At 35.3% G+C, this 23,771-nt stretch overlaps 1 protein-coding gene across 5 annotated transcripts in view; it reads right to left on the bottom strand.

Moving 5' to 3' along the window:
• CSMD3 (CUB and Sushi multiple domains 3) overlaps nt 1-23,771 on the bottom strand; it is a 593,532-nt gene that overhangs the window by 464,726 nt on the left and 105,035 nt on the right. For all 5 annotated transcript variants that reach the window (XM_064706591.1, XM_064706593.1, XM_064706594.1 and 2 more), the window contains exon 3: nt 21,927-22,039. In XM_064706591.1, the coding sequence (XP_064562661.1) occupies nt 21,927-22,039 (113 nt within the window). The remainder of the gene's footprint in view (nt 1-21,926; nt 22,040-23,771) is intronic.

Here is a 23,771-nt window from a genome sequence, read left to right as displayed (position 1 = left end):
GAGGCCAAAATAAATACAGGTCTTTGACATAACTGCCTTTTACTAAAGCTGGAAAAACCCTTTTGATTTCAGTGCACAAGCAATGAATTTTTAACATATTCAAAATTAAAAAAATGATTGATTCACTATGAATAAAACCCCAACAAATTTATGAATAAAATAATAAAACTAATGTAGAAAAATTTTGTGGAAACATAAAAAAATGCAATATTTGCCTTACATAATTTCTGTTTCTGTTATATTTAAAGAACAAAAAGTTGAAGCTGAATCCAGGCAGATGCAAGAAATGTGATCTATCTTGTTTTTCCTCCCCTCTTCTGCAAAGAGCTAAATTACATGCAAAATACCTGTTTCTACTTATTATTTTTAGCATACATTTAAATAACTCTATTGGTGTGGTTTCTGTGCAGCAAAAGTTATACACCGTGGAAATGTGTCAGGATAATTAGGCTACAGCCAAGCCTTTAATTCACCCATACAATTCACATTAATGTAATAGGGAGCTGTACAAACAAACCAAGGGCAAGAAGTCCTGTGGCCCTTTGGAGCACTCTAAAACTGCAAATTTTTATTAGGGGGTATTTTCTTGCTTTCGGCATTCTGTGAAAGCACTGAAGTTCTGAATTATAGAAGCAAAGGTTTTTTTCCATGATACTGACTGCTGAATGTTCTGACATAATTTTCTCTCCAAAAAATAAGTATAATTTGATGATCTTAACTGCGGTCATTTATTCCAAATGCTAGATTTTATCTTTGCCTTCAGGTAGACTTTGTGGGAAACTATGCTGGAACCCACAGTCCAAATTTTAATGGTGTCTAGACATTAAAAAAAAAAAAAATCCTGCAATCCAGAAGTGGGGCAAACAGAATATAAGAAGCATGTCATGTTTCAGCTATGTCTGACATATTTTTCTACTGAACTATCAATTACCACTTCCCCATCTTGCCTAAGGTTGTACTAATACTGTCCTATCAAAGTGTCCATCTTTGTGATTGACTATCATAAGAATTCCTAGTCATTTCAAAAAGAGACTCTCCCAGCTATGCATATCCAAAATAAACCCCTTATCCAGAAAAGGAGATTGGTTTGTACACAGACTATATTTACATTTCTACCTTGCCACGGTATTAGGAAGCTTTAGTTGATGCATCTCATTTACTACTCCATGTGAAGTAAAGCAGACTCTGCCAGCATTAATGATAGGAAGGGCAGATACAGCTCAAAGCCTGCTTTTCACAGAAATAGAAGTTGGGTAAGAACAAACTGGTAAGAGATGTGAGTGTTGTCATTAACTTTACATGTTAGTATTTGTTTTTCCATTTCTGTACATATGTGAAGTGCAAGCTGGAGAAAAAATGGTAGTTAAAAAAGAAGTTGTAAAATGAAGATTTTAAAGACTACCCCTAGCTCACTCTCCTGTCTCTTTTACAAGACCACTTCTTTTGGTGTTTGTCATCTTGAGCAAATGCTCCCAGAAATCACAGATCATCTGCTATCCACACATGCAGATTATAGAATTAAAAATACAAGTTTCTTCCCTGGAGCTGAAGGCCTGGAACTCTTGACACTTGAAACTTGAAAGGTCTTGAATGGTTTCTCCTTCACAATTTAAAAAGTATTTTATACATTTTGCTGCTCTTATTATGTTGCAGACAGTAGAAATGCTGACGAATAGCATTTTTAATTCAAAGCTTTTGTTCAACAGTTCACAGCAGAGAAGTGACCTAGAATCCTCTAGATTTTCTATGACAGACATGCTGCAGTTATGGACCTTGTAGAGATTATTTTTAAAATATCATTGTTTCTAAAATGAAATCCTGTGGTGTCCTGGATCTCTCCTGATCTTTTAAAGACTTGGGCTAGGGTTGAAGATGACTGTATAGATATGGAGTCCTTTTTTTTTTTCCATAATCTTACCAAATTTTAGCCTCAATAGTGATTTTTCCACACGTGCTTTAGTGATTACTTAATTTTCTCATTTTTAACATTTCATTTCCCAGTACAGCCAAATGCTATTTGTTCACTTTTGCTTTTCCTATTTATTCACTAAATTGCAGGAGAGGAGAATTCAATTACAATATATAAATACGTTAAAAAGAACATATGAAGGGTTAATTGAATTTTGCAAGAATTGAATATAGTAGAATATAGATTGCAATAAGCATTTCATTTAAAAAAGGTGCTTTATTAAAGTTTACTTTCATTAGCTGACGAAAAACTGCTTTGACATGGAAAGCTTAATGGAATATGTACAAAGACAGTGAAAGAACAATTTCTATCACCACAGTGAAATTCTGTGAACAAATGATTATTTTATTTAAACTAAAACATATAGAAATATGGGTCTAATAATTACTTGAATAGAATACTATGTTCTTGATTAAAAATATCTAAATACTGCATTTATAGCAGTATTAAAATGCAATATTGCTTATGCTCCTGAAATAACTTCATATGATATATTAACATATAGGAGATTTTTCCCCAGTTTGCAGAGTAAAGGCATCACAACAGTGTTATGTTCAAAACAAAAGCAGGGGAGAAAGTTGCAGTGCACTGGGTAGAAGCACTGGCAGTTGTTACCTTGCCTGTGGCACTTGATACTCTCAGGATAAAGTCCTGGACAGTGACAAGCACTGATTCAATCCCCATCACGCTGCTATTGAGCCACAGTCCCCACTAACAGTCTATGAGCCCCTGGACTGGTCTGCGGGAAGAGGAACTAAGGTTGCTTTAGTTTAATGTTACTTCTAAATTGCAGACAATATCTTATGATGGCTAATTAGACTGTGCCCTATCTATTTTTTTTTCCTTTTACTTTTCAATAAAATTATATAGAGCTCTTTTATTCAAAGAATAAAAAAATATCATGAGACATTTGTACTGACAAAGAGTTCTTTAGTAAGGTGCTGGTAGAGTTCTGGGGATGAGGAAAACCTTCAAGTTCATTACTGTGTTGCTGCTCCTTTATAGGCCAGGGACTTTATAGGAAATCACCACCAGGCCACTCCCTATTCACAAATCCCACCAGTGAGGCTGTATGGGAAATAAGAACAAGTCTACTAATCCAGATCTTTTTTCTTAACATTATAAGCTCTGGTACTACACAGAACTTCTGGATTTTGCCTTGCCTTTGCTATGAGAAACCAGGTTCTTTAAAGTGGCACATGGCTTTTTAAATGAAGGAAAAATGCATTAATATAAATATATAATAATATAAAACTTGTATTTCAGTAATGTGCACCATACCATACCATACCATACCATACCATACCATACCATACCATACCATACCAATACCTATTGATAATGGTTCCTTCTTACAGGAAAGAACCATAATCAGTAAATTATCGTTCTTTATCAAATCAGCCAATCATAATCCTATGCTACAAAATTAATTTATAAATGAAAATATTTCATTTTATTACTTCATCTTCATCTCTCTCTTACTATGATTTTACTATGATTTATCATGCTAATTTTCCTTTGTTAATATAATCCCCAACAGGACCATATTTTTAAATGTTTCTGTTTTAAGGATTTATATTTAGGTTGGGCAAGAAGATTTTTTTACAATGTAATTGTACTTTTTAGTGTACTACAAAAAAGTTTTTCATGTAACGGAGTATTTTCATACTAAGATTATCTAAACGTTTGAAATATATGAAGAGTTTAATTCTTCTGTTTTAATACTACTCAGACCATATAAATTAGTTTTTCTGTCAGACATTTAACTACATATTTTTAAAATTATTGAAGTTCTTCACAACAAATTCAGAAGAACAGACACAAAAAAATTGTGCAAAAATTAATATTATTAATATCAAATTTTTGAATGAGAAAAAAACTTTCCTCATTTTAAATAAAGCTGAAAAGGAAGATACGAAAACTAGTATCTAACTGGGTTATATGAGTTTGCTGAGAAAGAAAGTGAGGTTCTTCAAATAATCACCTGGAATAAAAGAGACTGAAATCCCTGATGAAAGAAATACCTAATTGTCCATAGAAGTGGAACAGCTGCAACCATCTAGACTGAGACAACCACTAGAGATTATCTGTTAATTAACAGGTTCACAGAGTCTAGATCTTGAATAAGTGCCCATTTCAAATTTAGCTGAATTTGCAAGCAGGGTGGCAATTTAAATTTAGATCTTTTCTTTAAGAAGGGGTTTTCTAATCAGTATAAGGAATTCCCAACCTGCTGACAGTTATCTTTTTCAGATTGCAAAGCTATTCATCTACTGCATCTGGTTCTTCTGTATGAGAAATTATTTTGACTTTTTCATTTGTTACTGTAAGATTGAGCCTAATTAGGAAAATGAGTTACTCATCTAAGTTTTAAACTCCTCTTTTCTGTTTTAAAATTTCAACAAATCAACTCAAGATTTTTTTTTTTTCCTACAATCTGTAGACTTCTGTCTCTCTTATCTTTTCAACACATTTTCAGGTTCATGATAATCCAATTATCTTTCTTGAACTGCTGAGATTTTCCATGAAGTCTCAGATCAATGACAATTCATTGTCTCCCTAGCTGAGGCTCTTTGATAAGGCCAGCTATTGATTGTTTCTTTTTGTTATATTTCTGTCTTTCTGACAACCTCTTTACTTTTCTGGTTCAGGTAGCGAAGCCATGCTCTTGCAAATTAGGTCAGTCTAATATTACAGTGAAATTTCTAATGATAGTACTATGAGTTACAGAGATTTTTTCACTTGAAAAAAGTCGATGATGACATAACTCCTAGTAAATGACAGAATGGTTGACCATTACTAAAGGAAACAAACAAACAAGAAAGAAGAGAAAAGAAAATAGTTAATATTAAAAAATCTTTAATTTTAGGACTATTGTTAATACATGCTACTATTGCTGGTTTTTTTGGATTATTTTTAATTTTTAAATTACTGCATTTTACAGAACAAATCGCAAACAAATCAGTTCTGCTAATAAGCTCTCATTGGTTTGTTGAAGTAGATGAACACTTCTAGAAAAGTTAAAAGAATGTGCCATCTATTAAAAATGCTAATGTGCCACAGGGTAGCAATAATAGTGTTAAAACAGAAAAAAGCACAAGTCCTTGTTGATAGTGATAACTACTTAACCACATTTATTTTTTTTTCAGAACTTGTTGTTGGCCAGAAAAATTAGCCAAAAAGTGTAAATAATTTGCTGTATTGAGTTTATGCAGCTTTAAATAATGGAATTTAATTAATTTACTTTCTAATGCTGGTCCAGGTGTAATGAACATTCCAAAGGTATTCTGTATTGGCAATGCAATTTAGACATTTAATCTAAGTTTACAAACACATACTAGAAATTTATTCTCTCAGCCTTTTCTCTTGTCCATTGTATGGACTGTGACACACTCAATTCGCAAACCTTTCAAGGTTAGGAAATGTGTTTTACACGGCTTTCAAATATAACATGTAAATTGATGAAACTTTTAAAATATCCAAAATATAATTCACTTAAGTTCATTTCACCAGATAACACAGTGGTACAATTACATTTTTAAAAGAAAGGAAATTCACTGTCAATATCAATGATTAATTTTGCTTGTGCCCAGTATCAGACATTCACTGCCCTGGTCCTGCTGTCCACGCTACTCCTGACACAAGCCAGGATGTCATTGCACTTTTGGGCCACCTGGGCACCTGCTGGCTCATGTTCAGCTGCCTGTTGATCAACACCCTCTAGTCCTTTTCACCCAGTAGCTTTCTGGACATTCTGCCCCAAACCTCTGCTGGAGCAGGGGATTGTTTTAAGCCAAGGGCAGGACCCCAGTGTGGAGCCTTGTATAACTGGGGTCAGCCCATCAATCCAGCCTGCCCAGATTCCTCTGGGGAGCCTTCTTACTATCAAGATCCTCATGGTGTTCTCAAAATTAAGAGATAATGCTTTCCAGAAAATCAATGGAAGAAAATATTTCCTTTCGAGAGGATGATTTAAAGTCCAAAAAAAATTCTCTGAGATAAACTAACTCTAGTGTTGTAAACACTTTCATCTTGCCTTCTGAGCTATTTTGAAGGTAGAAGTCACCTGGTTACAAATGTTAAAATTATTTTCCTGTGGAATTTTACATGATGGTATTTCTGACTTGTCAATTCAGAAATATAAAGAATGAATAATGTAGTAAAGATTAACAGACCATGTCTGCTTATTTATAGATTTCAAGATATGTAGTAAAACTGTAGGATTTGCATACTTGCAGCTATCACACTTCAAAAAAAAAAGGAAAATATACATACACAAAGTAAAAATATCTTCAATAACCTGAGGCAGATTAAATGCCAAGGCAGTGAAGGCAGCAATAGAACTTGATCAGCATCTACTGGGATGTGCATTTCCATGGGCTCAGGAGTCCCACTTCATCCCAGTCTGGATCCATCAGTGCCCTCCAGGCAGCCTTCAGATGTCTGCTGCACAGATGCCTTGGCCCTGTGATGCAGTGGGCTGAGCCCTGTAAGGATTTCAGCTCTGTGTTTGTGCTTTATCTCCAGCCTGGCCCTCACCCTGTTACCAGCCCCTGGCTCTGCTACCCATGCCCCAGCTGTGGGACTGTGTCCCATTGAAGAGAGCACATTCTTTGTGAAACTGACCCAGTGACCCTCAGTTTCAGGTTCTTTGTCCAGCCTTTGTTTTTTTCTGATAATAAAATTACATTTAATTGGACTAATTGGATCAAAGTCAAGGTAACTTCAAAATCTGTCCGTGTTTGCAGGGAAATAAATCCTTCAAGAATGCACATTTGATGTTCATATTAAACAACTAAGTTAAAATTATTACTCTTGGTTACTTCCTATGGGTTGCTTAGTATAGACTCATAAAATAATTCAGGTCAGAGAAACTTCAGGAGAGCCCTAGTCCAATCTCCTGTGCAAAGCAGAAGCAACTAGAATAGATCTGAAAGGGGAGATTCCACAATCACTGTAGACAATTTTGGTAAGTATGTCTGTCTTTCCATTCACTTCGATTAAGACCCCTCTCTCTAAGCTCCATACAAGTATTTGAATAATGCTGTGACACCTCCCTGTCCCCAGGAACTCTTCTCCAGGATGAAGAAGCACATCTCCCTTCACTCTCCTTGAGGGGTGAGTGGTCCATGGAGACCCTTCCCTGAACTTGCTGCAATGTATCAGCATCTTTCTTGCACTGAGGGTCCAAAAATGAATGCCATATTCCAGATTTAAAAGCTGGGAAAAATTTGCTTTCTCTGGTTTACTGACTACACTTGCATTGAGGCAGCCCAGTATGCTATTAACTTCCATGGTTTCCTGGGTGCACTGTTGAATCATGTAACAAATATTTGAAGATTATGTTTATCCTGTTACAAGAAAAGAATTTTCTATTAGCATTTTCCCAAAACAACCCAGTAACAGAAAAGATGATTTTAGGACCAAATGAATGACATGAACAGGTGTTCCTGATATATTAATTTTCTTTTAAAAAAGAGTAGATCATATCTATGAGGGTCTAAAGAAAGAAAAATATTCAAAGGAGTCTGACTGGAACCACAGAAAAACTATTGGTTTTTTTTAATTCTGAAGCTGACCTTCTCTATGAAATAATATGAAAATCAACACTAGATTTATCTTACAATATTTGCTGGAAAGACAAAGGTCTGTAGTGCAAGCCTTGAAATAAAGCTTTTCATTTGTTTCCAAACCATAATGGTATTGTTTATAACAAATCTGCTGCTTTAACATGTGGATACATAAGAATAGATATATTTGTTTCATATACCAAACAGAGTGAATCATTGCAGCAAAATAAAAAACAGGTGACTTTCAATAGATGCCCTGTCTCTTACAACTAATTAGTTCCTTCATCTTGTTCCTAAAATAAAATCAGTTGATAACTATCCTTAGAATTCTGTGCAATTTCTATGGTAAATGAAATGAAATTAATTTTGTTATTCTCAAAGAAAAAAAAAAAGAGTCAACAGATCAGATGAACTGTAATGAATTTATAATTTTGGTCAGGAATGGAGATGCACATATTTAGGCCAGATCTGTAGACCATAACATTAAATATAGAGCAAATCCAAGTAAATTCTTTGAATGAGTTTGCTAGCTTCAGTCTTTCAAAGAAGCAGACAAATTCAGAAAGAGACTGAAAGCTACTCTTGCCTTTGTTGCATACAGGCAAAAATCACAGGAAAATCCCAGCAGCAAATAACAGGTGAAATGATCAGACAGGTTGGTTGAGGGTAGCAGTATGGAGGAGTTTTTTAGTGCTCTGATGAGGGCAGGATGAATTTAACTGAAATGCTGCTGTGGCCTTTCTGCCCTCCCACGAGTTGGAAGTCCCAGCTGCCCTGGGAGTCCCTGCAATGCTCATCTGTGACACAAAGGCAGGAGAAGCAATAATGCCACAAGTGCTTATGGTTTTCACCATGTCACACGCTCCTATGCAAAAATAGTGTAAAACTGATTAAGATTTCTGTCTGGGGAATGGAGTGAAAAACATTTATACTCAAATATGTGTGATCATGGCAATGAAGAGAAAAAACTGTTTGTTGCAGTGTGGCCAGGTATGACTTACCTATACACCTACAAGACCTATTCATTTATGCTTACTTTACACCCAGTAGTAAGGAAAAAAAATAGCATAGTACTCTGGAATTGTTTACCTCTACCCTCTAAGGTACAGGATGTCTGCAATGATGGTACAGGATATTGATATAAGCACTGAAATGTGTTTTGGAAGACCTGTGTAGTGAATCCTGACCACCTAATGCCTCACAAGTGATAGGAGTTATAAACTGATGTAGCAATCTTTAAAAATGCCACCTGCAAGACAGTGTGCTGGGATTAAAGGAGAGAGCTATAGAAAAAATGCCATTAAAATGAATGTTTTAAAAACATTCCTAAGAAAGGAAACCAATGGCAAAAATCAGGGCAGTATCCTTTTTCCCTGTTTTGCATTTTAGTTATAAGTAGTACTGGCAGTGAAGACTGGTGCATGTCATGATTTTCATGGACAGTTCACAACATTCTATCTATCAAATAAATAAACTTAAGTTCTAAAATATAGAGACAGACGAAGACATAAGAACTCCATCCCATAGATGTGAATAGTGAAAGTATATTCTGAAATCTCTCTTGGAAAAGCCAAACTCCAGAGACTTTGGAAAAAAGAGATCTCAGTCTCAAGGGAAATTGAAACAGTTCAGAAGGAAAATAAGTGTTATGATTTAAAATTTTTAAGTTTCTCTTTTGTAACTATTTTCAATCTGTAATGCAAATTAATCTTTGGGACTTTCCTTTTTTTCATTTTTTAATCTATCATTTCAAGTCTGCATAGTGATTAAACTGGATTCAAGTGAATATAACAGACCTGCTGTGTAACTCTGTCATGAAAGATCCAAAACCAAACATGACAAACTTGCTTCTTTTCAACTCAAAACAATCTTGAGAGTCCAAAATACTGTGATGCATTTTCTCCTAAGCACCAAGCATCAGTTTTGTGTGAGTAAATCTGTCAGCAGGTTTTAAGCATTGAAATGCAGATAATTAGTGAGTCAATTTACAGCTCTAAGACTGTTACAACCTCCTATTGTCACTCGGCATTAGACATGATGCATCAAGATGCAATTTGATAAATGTTTTAAATTAAAGTAAATGTGCTGTTTCCAAAGGAGACGTGTTTTCTCACAGCATCAGTTATTTGTATCTCATTTATGACTTTGGTTGCTTGGGTTCCTGCTGGTGGTTTTGAGCCATACAGCAGGCTGGACTAGAGAAAAGGATGAAGAAATAATACAGATGCAACAAAATTTGTTTTCATCCATATTATTTCCCTGAGATTGCTCCCTATATAGCCTGGTGAGTGCTGAGCAGAGAGGGAGAAAGGAATATGTCAATAGGAATCAGGTGAAGTCTGTAGGACCTCAAAAGCAATAGTGACATTAAATAATCAAATTAAAATAATTTTCTCTTCACTGCTTTTTCAATTCCTTTTCCTTCTCTCTAGTTCTGACTTAATGTCACCAAGTAACTCCCTGAAAACTTCTCTAGTACTGTGCTTATTTGTCTTGGTCTGCTGGTCAAAACTGAAATGTGCTGCCCACCAACAATAATGTGAGGAATGCATGTTATAAGAGTCTTCCTTTCACTTTACAGTTATAACTAAATCTGTTTTGTCGATGCTTAGGTTCTGTCTCCTTTTTCATTTGAATATTTGAAGAATTTCTTCTTTTGATTTCTTTTCCAATTGACTCCTTGGTTTTGATCTATTTTCCCTGGTTTTATTAAATGTTATTTTATGCTGCACTTAAGAAGTATCCTATGAATAGTAAATAAATAAATATATTTAAATGATAAAGAAAAAGTGTCTCAAACTGTGGGTTTAGATTAGATTTTATGAAAAAGAGCATGGCACTAATAATGCCAAGGTCACAGGCTTGATCCAGGTATGGGCCATTCACTTAAGAGTTGGACTCAATAATCCTTGTGAGTCTTTTCCAACCCAGAGTAGTCTGTGATTCTGTGAAAAATTCTTTGCTGTGAGTCACTGGAACAGGCTGACCAGAGAAGCTGCGAATGCCACATCCCCAGAAGTGTTTAAGGTCAGGCTGGATGGAGCTCTGACAAATGCAGTCTAGTGGAAGGTGTCCCTGACCATGGCTGGGGATTGGAACTAGATGAAGAATCTGTATTTCATGGCTTCTCAATAATATGTGAAGCTGGAATGTATTTTAGGTGTGACAGTAACAGAATTGTGGGTGGAAGAAAGTTTTCCAAATTAAGATGCCTCGTGCCCAGAATAACACATTCTTTTTCTTGCAGTATGAGCTCCTGTGACAAGTACAGAACTGAGCAATGCTACACTGTAATTAAAGATGACACAGCACATTTTTATTTAACAACAATATTTGCCTATAAACACCTTATTCTTGTCATCTGTCTACTTACTATTAACTAGTAATCTGGAGTGACAGGGTGCTGAGAAGAATAAGCATTTAGCACAGAATTTTATTTCTACATCATCAGTTCAGACCTGGACTTCATGTTGAGAAGCCATCGTTTAGGAGCATTTTCTTACCCTGTGATTTCAAATCATTTCTCATAGAATGCATATTTCATCACAAAATCAGCTCTACAGCTAGCACTAAGTGCATCAGTGTTGATTATATCTTTAAGAGAGACTGGGAATTGAATGCTGCAAGTGGCAACAGGATCTGTCCTAAAAGAGCTAAGAACGCATTGCTTAGAAGCACACTGACAGAAGAGTAAGGTAGCACAACATAAATGCTACATTCAATTAAAAAATATTTTGTGATCCTAATATTTTTATTCCTTCTTTAATCATGCAATACATGTATAAGGATGTCTCCAAGTCTTCTAATATTTTTTCATATGAAAGTAGTAGGATTATTTTCTGATGTCAGATTTCTTCATTTTCTCAACAGACACTTCACATGCTATTTTATAGCAGGTAAAATGTTGAACGTAAAATTAAAAACAAAAGAAAGGAAGGCATAAGAATTCTGCATCAAAACTTCAGCTGATACTTTGATAGGTTTTCTTTTAATTATTCCATTGGTACTATTTTCAGAAAATTTTTTTATATGTTATATTCTAAATGTAATGAACTAATGTTTTTTTTAGTATGTGATCTTCTAGGATTTTAAATAAATATCTATCAAGAATCAACCATGAATTTATGAGTTTATCCAAAATCAAGAATTTATTATTACTTTGTCTTAGAATAAATATCTGTTTCAGAAAAACAGGCTAGCTTTTAAATTTTAAAAAGAAGTTTTAAAATTTTGTGAATGCTTTGTGATCTTTCCAAATACATCTATAGTATTTATTTTAGCTAAATAATTTTTAGCTGTAACATACCACTGGTGGTCCAGGAAATGTTAGTGGCTTATTGTCACCTGGCAAAGGAATGACATTTTCTTTATGGTGTTCAGGGGTTCAAAGGAGAAAGACTCTTCCAGAAAGAAGATTACTATTTGCTTGTGTTTAATTATTTTATATATATAAAAATACATCTTAATTATAAATTACTTTCAGTAATTTAAACTTTTTTTTCCAAATTGTAAGGCAGTTGAGTGACCATCTAGTTCACAGTATTATTATTCCATCTCAAAGCTCTCTACATTTGCACTGTTTTCCTTGGATGGCCTCATAGGCTATTGAGAAATTCTCTGCTAAGATCTGCTCAAAAAAGTAAATATCTTTCAAATACACTTCTAACAAATTTCATTTCATTTTAATAGGCAGAGAATTCCAGTGCTGAGTAAGCAATCGCTTTTCTCTTCATGTTAAAATAAAACTTTTGTCATAATCACCACTAAACGATTTTACTGGTATTGTTCAGGATGATGTTAGTGACTGACAAAACTGGATACTTAAATTTCACCTATTTCCAAGTATTTTACATGTCACATAATTTGTGCTCAACAGTATGACTATCTTTTATAGTTTTAAGTGTCCAAATATGAAATACAATTTTAACTCATGTGAAAAACTTGCAAATTTGAAAATCTGCTAAGATGACAAAATGAGTCTTTTAGGTTACAGTTCTGTATTATTCTATATTATGTTCTCTCCATAAATAAATTTCTCCATCTGCAGAACTCCTATGTTTTGAAGAGTTTTTAAGATTGCATGCTGGCATACTGAACCTCTTCTTGCAGATCGCTGTATTTTGATATTGCTACAGAAGTTCTGTCAAAGCTATCACAAATCAAAGCCAAAATGCTATCAAAAACCAAATGCAGATTGAAGGATTAAGCCATGTAATTCTAGATTTGCAAGTGGTATTTAGCAGCAGTTTCATTTTTATGAATTGCATGGATATTTCAAAGTCTGCTATAGTGAATTACTATTTAAAGATTTCATTGAGCTGTAACTTAAAACATGAAGGAAGCACCTGCTTATAAACATGGAGCTGCATTTAATTAGGTACTTTAATGAGCACCACATACTGGTTCCTGCAGAGTACTGTTTCAGCTACATTGGATTATAGTTATCACTGCTTGTCTAGACATGGGATCAAAATGTGAATCTTAAATTAGATTGCCCTAAGATCTGCTATTGTCAGGGCACTGTACTTAACAGTCCAGTAGATGAAGAATATAAGTTCACCAAGAAACCATAGAATCTCTTGGGAAATTTCTTTCAAGTCTTTCAGTATATATTCAATTATCCTTTTAATGAAAAATGACATTGAAAAAATAAGAAAAAAACCTGCTAAAGTAAGGCTGACATATAATTAAGATTTCAAATTAATCACTGTCTTAGTTAAGCTTCAATATGAGGCATGCATCAAAATGATAAATTGCAGTACCATAAGTTGACAAATATGGCTTATTTAACAACATTATTCTGAAAGAAATAAATTAAACAGAACATTGAAATAGTAAGTGGATTTTTAGCAGACTAAGGGAGAGACATCTTTTTTTTCCCAATAATTAAGTTTTTCTCAAGGCAGAAGTAATTATATGTTATTCATTGGTTTTTAACTTTCAAAGAATGACATTTTTTGCAAAAAATAAAACAAATAAATATATTTCCATTCATTTTGTCTGGAACAATATTATGCATGTTCTGTGGCTCTCTAATCAATCAACTTTTTTTTTTTTTCTAAGATTTATCAAAGAAAATTTAGCACTCAAAAACCACTAGAGGCTAACTGCTAATTATGGTAGAATAAAACACTAGATCTATAATCAAGCAAGTGTGCATGAGCTTTTTTCTAAAAATGATATGTTATTTTTCAAACAAAAGAACAGGGAAGAGAGTGACAAGTCTATTTAGATGAATTTATGACACATTCTCCCAAAAATAGGATGACAAATATTTGGCAGCAGAAACAATCTTTAACTGTACTTTTTGAGTACTGATAATAAAGTGACACAGCCATCTATAAAGAGCTTTTGAGAGGTTCTAGGGGTCGGATACTCCCTCCTGCATGGTACAGTCCCCTGCCTGCAAGACAGACCTCTTGTCTTGGACTGTGTACTCCTTGCCTGGAGCTCAGGAATATTTTTTTTTACAATTTTACTGAGAAATTGCTATTTTTTCAGCCTCACAACTGCTGCTTCATGCTATTCACTCATCTGAGTGGTAATAAGACAGCCAAGGGAAACCTTAAGCTGATCTAAGTTTGATATGGGATTCTGAGGGGGAGAATGGATGCATGTGATCCCTTAAGGTGCTGGTATCCCTTTCAATCCTTCTGATTAGGAGAAAAGCTGTGGCTGCAAGTGCATCCAGCAGAACAATGCCTAGTTGCACAGTTGTCTTCACAGATCTTCAAAATCATAGCAGCTCATCTGAAGACAAAGACTGCTGGGAAGAAACTGCCTGATCAGCACAAATAAGAATATAATCATATGTGTGCATTTTTAACTCAGAAGGAGGGCCTTTAAAAACACTATTTTCACTCTTTTAGGGGACAGGGACCTAACTACGGAGTAAAAGAAAACTGAGCCTCAGAAGGAAGGCTGAGAAGTAAGTACTAAAATTGGGACACTAGACTTTAAGATATCATATTTGGATTTATTTGGGGAATTGTTAGGCAGAATCTCTCGGGAAGCAATTATGGGGAGGAAGTGTAGTCAGAGAGATGGATGATTTTTTTAAATGACAACCCAACTATTTTAAGGGGAAGTGAACTTTGGCAAATGACTCATGGGGCTAACAAGGGAGCTTCTTAATGAACTAAAATGCAAAGAAGTACAGACAAAAAAAAAAAAAAAGAAAATAGGGTGGACAGAAAGAAAGGTGTTAGGAATGGAACTTAGGAACAAAATCAAGAAGATCAAAGTCCAAGGGGGCACTAACACTAGGGAAGAGCTTCATGGATTATACAAAGGGCCTCCACAAGTATGCTAGTGGCAAAAAAAAGGATGGAAAAATTGCAGATTCACCAGGTGGAAAAGACAATAATGTTCAATATGAAAAAGTCCAAGGAACTCCATGCCTTGTGTGCATTGTTCTTCATAAGGAGTAACCTGTTATGGTATGAGTCCAGTTGGGAAGGAGAGTGGTAATTGGTTCTGGGTTTGCGTTGAAAAGTTGGATATATTCAATTCACAGATTCACCCAAGAATACCAGAAGAGCTCTCCCACCCTGCTGTACCTGAAAAGCTGCTGTCTATAATCCATGGAAAATTATAGCAATCCGCAGTAGTCCTTCATGATTAGACAGATAGGTGATACACTTGGTCCTAATGAAAGCAAGAGATATCACTACAGACACTATAAAAAAATAATCCTTCCCTCAATTCCTGGAAATAGCCTTAAGAACACATTTTTGTATTCCCTTTTCCATCACCTAAAGAATGACTCTATCTGGGAGTAGTAAGCGCAGTCTTACCAAGGGTAAACGATGCTTGGTGAACCCAAATGACATTTAGGCATCTGAAGGGATGTAATAAGTGGCCACTGCTTTCAGCAGCCCCTGGCCACTGCTTCCAGCAGGTCTGAAATCTGGTCATTTCCTTGCCTGGCCACAGGAGCCCACACCTGGGACAGCTTGTGGCCTGGGGATGTAATTCAAGACAATGGACTTTTTTGCTGCTTTCCCATTTGTGGATTTAACCAGTTTCACTGCTGAATAAGTACCCCAGAGAAACACACAGACACAAGATATCGACAGATTGGGCTACAGACTGCCACAGGCAAGACTCTGCTTTGCCAGCACCCCCTGAGCATGAGCACCAGCGGCAAAATCCTCTCTTTGTTTGGCAGACACAGGAGGCCATCCATGCAGGCACACACAGAATTACCTGACTGCATGGGCACATGTACATTCACGGGTCCCACAGGTACCAGCATGATCCCTCTGCCTGCCTGGAAACCCCACCCAGATTCCAGGCTCCCTTACTGGCCCCAGGAGACCCCTCACCACTGGCTGGTCCAGTTTGATGCTCACTAGCAAATGTGCAGTACTGGCATACTTGTCCAGCATGGATTCCCCATGCTGATACCTCACCCTAGATCCAGATCTCCTTCCTGCTGCTTAGTCCAGATGGAAGTGTGCAGGTGAGTGCCCCATGCACACCCAGTGTGGAGACCTGAGGACAGTTGCCACCACAGTGCCTCAGCACCTGTCACACGCCTTCCTCCAAGCGCTGGCACGGAGCCCCTCCCTTGCTTTGCTTATGCAGGTTCCTCCTGATAGCTATGGCTGTTTTTTGGGACACACTCCATCCCCACCCCAGTGAGGGGCAGCTGAGATCCCCACCCTCTCCAGTAGCTGGCACAGAGACCCCAGGCTCTCCAGTAGCTGGCACCAGGCCAGGGTTTCCTACAAACCCAGCCTGGCTCCCGTAGCTGGCACTCAGCCCTTTTAGCCCTCACACATGCACCACAGAGAGAGATTGCTCTGAAAGTTGAAAAAAGATTTAATAAGAAGATAGGACGAGTTATGGTGATCAGGTGCAGGCCTCAGCCAGACAAGTGTATTGATCAGAGCCCTTTTTCACAGAGCTGTAACAAAATGATGAAAATACAGAAGAATGACAGAAAATAATTCATAATTTGGAAAATTAATGTTAATGCTTCAAAAGCCCATATTAAAGAGAAAGAATACTCTGAAGCCTGTGATTTAATTGCAGTACTTAAGAACTTCCATAAGAACTCACAGATTCTAATAATAAGGGCTCTATAATTTAGCAGATAAAAGCAGAACAAAAGCCAGTAGCTGGAAGTTCAAAAATCAGAATTAAAAAGTCTTACTTCTAAGTGAGGCAGAGTGATCAGTGGGATCAAAGAAAGTTCTCTTAAAGCTTGATGTCTTTGAGAGCTAACTTTGTTTCCAGAAGTTATTCTTTAGCCAAATCAGTGGTTGTGGTATCAAGAAAACAGTGGGAAACGCTATAAAAATTAACCAGATTAAATCCACAGAGCTATTTTTCTCTCTACTTCCTCTGGATTTATACAAGAATGATGGTACCAGTACAGCATATAGGTAAAATCAGTAGAAACACCATGGCAACCTGATAATGATTTCATATGGCATCTCCTCTCCTCTCCTCTCCTCTCCTCTCCTCTCCTCTCCTCTCCTCTCCTCTCCTCTCCTCTCCTCTCCTCTCCTCTCCTCTCCTCTCCTCTCCTCTCCTCAATTCAATTCAATTCAATTCAATTCATTTTTTATTAAGGATCTGTTGAAGCAAAATAGTGACAGAAAGCAGCCACACCCACAGCAGTTATAGCAAAATGTGAACAGAACAAAGAGCCTGTAGTATCCATCAGGTACCAGCTTGGTGACAGACTTACAGCTTAAATTCAGTGTCTTTTACCGCTCCAACCTGGCAAACAATTTTTCAGTGGATTTCTTATAGAGAGCACTCCAAAATCAAACAATAATTCATTAGTATCCTTTAAATGTTATATTAAGCTGGCAGTGATATTATTAGCTTTATACACCTAGGACTTCACCTGAATGCCAGATTTAGATTATGTGTAGCCACATTTCTGAATTCTGATATGCAGTAGAGCTAAAAATTTTTTATCCTATTTATTCTCTAGCTTTATACCAACTGCCAAAATTATTTTTAGCGCCCACATCCTGATATATTTAAGTCGTACTAGTATTTCTTATCTACATGCTTTAATAATGCTGTACATCAGCTACCAGTTTTTCTTAATATTTGTGAAAGAAATGCATGATAAGTCCACAGAAGTCACTAGATGGAAATCCTCTTCTGTTAATAAATACCATCTGCTCCTTTCTTTGCTTCCCCACCTCCCGTTATTGATAAAGCTGTGATCATGCTTGAAATGTTTAACATTGCACTCAGATCCCTCTTAAAAATATTACAGCAGAATTTCTGAACTCCATAGCAGCACTCCAGTATAAATATTAAGACCATTTCATTACTTATACAATGTCTAATAATTCAGTTTTATTATATAGATTTAAAATTATGTGCAGCAGTACAAACCAGATAAAGTTATATTTCATACCACTACTATAAATATTTGCAATTCACCTCCTGAGCATTCAGAGTTTCCACTGCAAGGGTAATCTATATATTAAATTTTTCTATTCTTTGCCATGGCCAATAGGATAACACAAGAATGTCTATCATATTTAACTTGAATAAAGATTGCCATAAATGCTAGCAGTCCATTTCTTAATGAATTCAATGATTTTAGCAATGTCAGCTACCTGTTTAAAAGCTGTAAAATACCACAGTGAGAACAGAAGGAAGCACTGTTCAAAGCAGGACTAGGTCCACTGAATCCCCTTTGCTGTGTGGCCAAGCTGCTCTGCTGCTTTCTTTCTCAGCAGCTGTATTTCCTCTCCCTTACTCTCCGTGAATAAAGCTGCTTATGTATCTTAGGACAACAGGAAATGGAAAAGTCCTTCGACCTCTTCTGTTCCAAAACCAAATTATCCCACAATAAATAAAATAAAAGCACATCTATAAAATAAAATAAGCACATCTACACTGTACTTAGCCTAAATTATCAAATAGGAAATTAAGCATAGCATTCCTTCTCCATATATTAATACATGTTGTAGAGAGCCTGAAAGCTACTAAAAACCTCCTCATAAACCTCTTCAAAAAAACAAAAAAAACAAAAAAAACCCAAAAAAACAAAACAAAAAAAAAAAAAACCCCACAAACGCAAAACCCCCCCCCCCAAAAAAAAAAAAAAAAAAAAAAAAAAAACCAAACAAAAAACAAAAAAGAGAAAAAAACCAAAGAAACAGGCATCAGCAATACCATGTTACTGGACAGTGATAAAATTAGCTCCAGGGTATTTTTAAAATCCCTCCTTAAGTTTTTGTGCACCTCACCATTTTCTGTTGTCACTGTAAGTGAAGTCTATTACTTTTGAGTAATCTGTTCCAGTTTTCTCTCATGTAGTAAATTTTCTTCAGGGGTATTGTGTTATATAGAGAGGTATGTTTATCAGATGTGTTCTTTTCTGAATAATAAAGAAGTTGAACATGAAGAAGTTTGTGTGCAGTGGTACCAAAGATAACTCAAATATGCCACTTGATATAGAGGAAAGAAAAAGGGAGTGAGAAGAAGAGAAAGAAGGAGAGAAGAATGGGGGGGTGAAGATTGCAGACTGAGGCTTATGATATTGATATTTAGCAGGCCAGGGTTGATATTTTGTGGTCTGCAGTGCACTTGGTTTGAAGGAATGCAATTGCAGTGGATTACATACGGTGGATCAGAATAGTCTTTCTATTAATGATTCCATTTTATATCTTTTCATAAACATTTTTATTCTCAGGAGATCAGAAAATGAGTATGTTCCTATATGCTGTGATCAAGAAAGTCCACCCTAGATTCATATTTCCCACAGATTCTATCAGGTACTCTGGAGTTTCTTGTCAACTTTCAGCTCAACTGCAAATTTGTCAAGAGGATGAGAAGTCACTAAAATAGATATTTGGAGGCCTTTTTTATTTTATTTTATTTTTTCTTTTCTTAATAGTGAACAGTAATGGATTCCATATAACTATATACCTATGAAGTATATTTCAAACCATCTCAAAAGAAAATGTTTTAAATTATCTGTGATTATGAAAGGTATGTTCCTTCTTTCTCAAATTACAACTGGATCTAATCCCTTCAGATATATGTCTCTCTACTTCTCACCCTATCCTCTCAAGCCACCTCTATAATTTTGCTTTATTGCAATGACAGGTTGTTAATCATGTCTGTCTTAAATTTCAAATTACATATCCATAACGAAGGTTTAAATTATGAGGCCTGATATTTAAGGGTACTAAGTATGTAGATGTTTCATCAAGAAGCTAAAAAGGAGCTACTGGGCAATCAAAATTTTTGAAAACTGGATACTAGGCAGAACTGGATCTTAAAATGTTGATTGCAGGGTTATACATGTTCACAAAGAGTACAAGAACAGAAATGGAAATTTCCCTGATGTGATTATCATTTAAATACATCTATTCTCTCACATCAAGGAAAGAGGCATTACATGAATGTAATGTAATGTAATGAGTTTTCACTTCTTTGCTATCTGGGTATGAAGAGGATAGCTTCACATGAAGTCAGAAAAAAGCATAGTGAAAGAAAAATTGTCTGACTGAATGAAGTCAGCTCGATTCAGGTCTTAAAACTGTAGATCTGGCTGTGGAAAGGGAGATGCCATTGAACTAAACTCTGGGATCCAGCCTAACTTTTTTGAAAATTCCTAATTTCACAAAATAAAACATCAATTTCAAAAAGAAATTAGTATCAAGTTCAAGATAACAAATTTATGCTTTGTTCTAAAATGCTGATTTCTGTGGTTGAAGGTAAGATTTCCCCAGATTTTATATTGACCCAGGAGCTTGAGTTCTATTAATCAGTATGTTATTTTCACCTAGAAAGGAGCTATGTGAGGGGTCAGTCATAAGTGCAAGCTGAAGCCTTTGACTGATCTTCCATTTTAATCTTAATTATTCTCTATCATAACTGAGATGCATAGTATGCTATATGTTAGCCTTAGCAGTGCAAAATCTTTCAGTAAATTGTTTATAGGGACAGATGATATCATATATAATGAATTCAATTCATGCATGAGAAGCATATATTTTGCATAATTAAAAATCCATAGGAATTTCATAGTGCATTTTAATAAAACAGTTTTAATTATCTGCTGCTGAACAGTTACCAAATGCTTGAAAAATAACAGACTGCAGAGTAACTGTAATCTAGACAGATCCACTTACATATAGCCTGAATTTCTCTTTTATGTGCAACCCACCTCCCCAAAAAAGATAGGGTACAATAATTTAATCTATTTTCTGTAATAAATCAAGGAACAAGAAGGGCCTAAAAAGATTTTATGTTTTTCATTTCATATCTTGGTATACAGGAGACAATTACTACATGTAGTAGAATTCTAATGCATCATACCTAAAGGTAAATGATTTCAATGGCTGAAGACATTTTCCTACAGAGTGATTCTGGGCTGTATTTCTACAGCAGCTCTTCACTGCATTACCAAATTTTGGAAAGTTGCCTGGCTATCAAAGTGTTACTCTGCTAGTTACTTTCTCAGGGATTAGTTTCTGTTGCAGATGGGACCACGTAGGGTACAGCAATGGCCTCAGAACTTCTCCAGGCTTTTACTAGAACTCCAGCTTTGCTGACAGAGATGCTTAATGGAAATAGAAAAATCAAGTGTCTTAACACCAAGTGTCCTTAAAAAAAGGGTGGGGAATCCAAAAATGAAAAAAAACCAAAACACCAAACACTATAGCAAAGAAAAAAACAACAGCTTCTGCTTATATCCTATAAAAACTTGTTAGAGTTCATAGTCCCTGGTACCAAGAAAAGGGTTTAAAAAATAAATGCCTGATATAAACCAACTCTTAAAATACTACCATAGTGAATTGATCATAAACAAGATCCTTCCTGGGACATATATATTAAATACTATGAACTTCTAGACTTCAGGATTACATGTTCCAGCTCATTAACTTCAGTGTCTGTGTGAAAACTACAGACAATTGTGTAAACAGCAGTAGAGAAATATATTTATGTCAATTCAGAGAACTGAGTCAGCAGTTCTCCTGTGCAAACATATGAGAAGGCTTCCATCCATAAAATTTGCAGATGCCACTACCCAGTGAAATTCAAGACTAACTAGTAATGTCCTGACATTAATTTGAATATGCATGCGTCAGAAGGATCAGAATGATAACAATTGTTCTGTAACAATTAAGTTTCTCAGAATTAAAAGAACTTACCACTATTACAGATAAAAAAATATTTGTGTCTGGATGGTACTATAGATTATAGAGTTTAAAATATTTTGGTTTGAGACATGACTATGCATCTGTGAATGATTCCATGAGAAGCAAATATAATAACTTGGATAAGGTTATATATGTATATTTCTGTATATTTCTGTGGGAAGTTTAGGGTTTTTTTCATGTATAAAGATCAGAGGAAGAAAAAACCAGATTATTTTGTTAAGAATGTCTTACCTTCATAGTAAACTTTAAACCCATGAGCACTAACTGCAAAGTCACTTGTCAAGCGCAGTGAAAATACAGATTTTGTACTTGTCACAGGTGGAGGAAGATGAAATCCTGTTAACCTAAGGGAAAAAAAAAAAGCACAATTCATGGTTAATTGTTTGGAAAATAAAACTGTGTGTGACAGATGGCTGTTCTCAGTAATATTTAATCATGGAAAGGACAACTGTCTTAAAAAGATGTACTTTGTATTACATGCAAAAATTATTTCATATAGTAAATGAGGAATTATTAGAAAATTTGATTATATTTGATGGACACTATACTTAGAATAGATGATAGTAAGGTGCAGAAACTGGACTTAAAACCAGTTCAGATTATTGGTAGCTGGAAAAATAGAAGTCACCAAACCAAAGAAATCACAATACATGAGACAATTTAGGGTTTATGTTCAAAAATGTATTGTGCTAAATATCTTACACAGGTTTCTGCTAAAATTTGTAGTAGCTGAATTTTTCCACAGTAATATGATGAAAGAAAGGGACCATGATTCACTTTAATGAGGGAATTTAGTATTTAAACAGTGCACTTTGGCATCAGAGAAGACATTTTTAATTTCAACTCGAAGAGCAGCGTTATTGTGAAATAATAAATCCATACAAAAAGCTCTCTTGAAAGGAATTACAGGGTCATTAAGGTTTGTGATTTTGTCACTTGTAATTTTGGTTTTGTTTTGTTGTATCAAAACCACTGTGTTTGAGACACAAATGAAAGAAATTTTTTTTGTGTACTCAGCTCTGCTGATACTCACTTCTACATATTTATTTGATGTACATATGACAACTCTTATCTTCCTTAGTTTTAGGAGAATAACCTTATCTGGATTTATATCAGACCAATATAGCCCATAACATTTAACTGTCAAAAATGTGTAAAGAACAAGTTGAAAAATTTAGCTGTGTACACCTAGACCAGTGAAATCAACACATACCTTTGGAACCCACTCAGCCATGTGTGGTAATTGTGTAGTACATGGGCTGATATATTTTATTAATGACTGTGATTAAAATTATTTCCATGTGTTTGAGATAAGCCGTTATTTTACATTTTACTTTGAATTAAGAACAACAGAAAAATGGCAGTCAAAAGGAACCTGTAGAGGCCACATAGTCCAACCTACTGTTCAGTGTGTGTTAAAAGGCAGAGTTAATCTGGGTGGCTCAAGATTCACACTTGCCTTTTTCATTGTTAGAACAAATTCATGGTAATGTTATGTTTACTCGGGTTTTTTTTGTGTTTGGTTTAGTTTTTTGTTTAGGTTTGATTTTTTCAATACAGCTATATAGCTACGTAGGCTGGTCTTTAGCACGCTTTAAGAAATTTGCAAGCTCTGATAATTTTGCTGGAAGAGATGATGTATTTTTTATTTTGCTTGATGTAGGAACAAACACCAATGGCGTTTACTGACGATTCAATACATTTACTGCTGCTTATTCTGAAATTCAGTCTCAGTCCTCTAAAATCACAAATTAGCTGATAAGTTATGTCCTGCCATTATCAGCATTTCTAATCTCATCGAAGGAAGGATGTAGAGTGATGAGAAACCCAGAATCCAAAAGGTCAGGAAATAATTTGCTAAAAATTGGTGTAATTGCAATATTAGCATTTATTTAATGTTTTGCTTATTTTTAGCTTGAAGATACCTTTAGATGAGTTCAATATAGTGTAGCAGTAACCCACCATGAGGCTTATTTGTGGGGATCATAAAAAGTTTTAGATTTTTCTTTGATCTCTATGTACTTGGTGTCCTTAACAGATACTGCAAATTGATAGGTATTATATTAATGTTTTTTT

This window comes from Zonotrichia leucophrys, chromosome 2, assembly GCF_028769735.1.
Source record: "Zonotrichia leucophrys gambelii isolate GWCS_2022_RI chromosome 2, RI_Zleu_2.0, whole genome shotgun sequence".
In the NCBI taxonomy this organism is placed as follows: Eukaryota; Metazoa; Chordata; class Aves; order Passeriformes; family Passerellidae; genus Zonotrichia; species Zonotrichia leucophrys.
The sequence above is the reverse complement of the archived record's forward strand: the minus strand, read 5'-3'. Positions and strand labels throughout refer to the sequence as shown.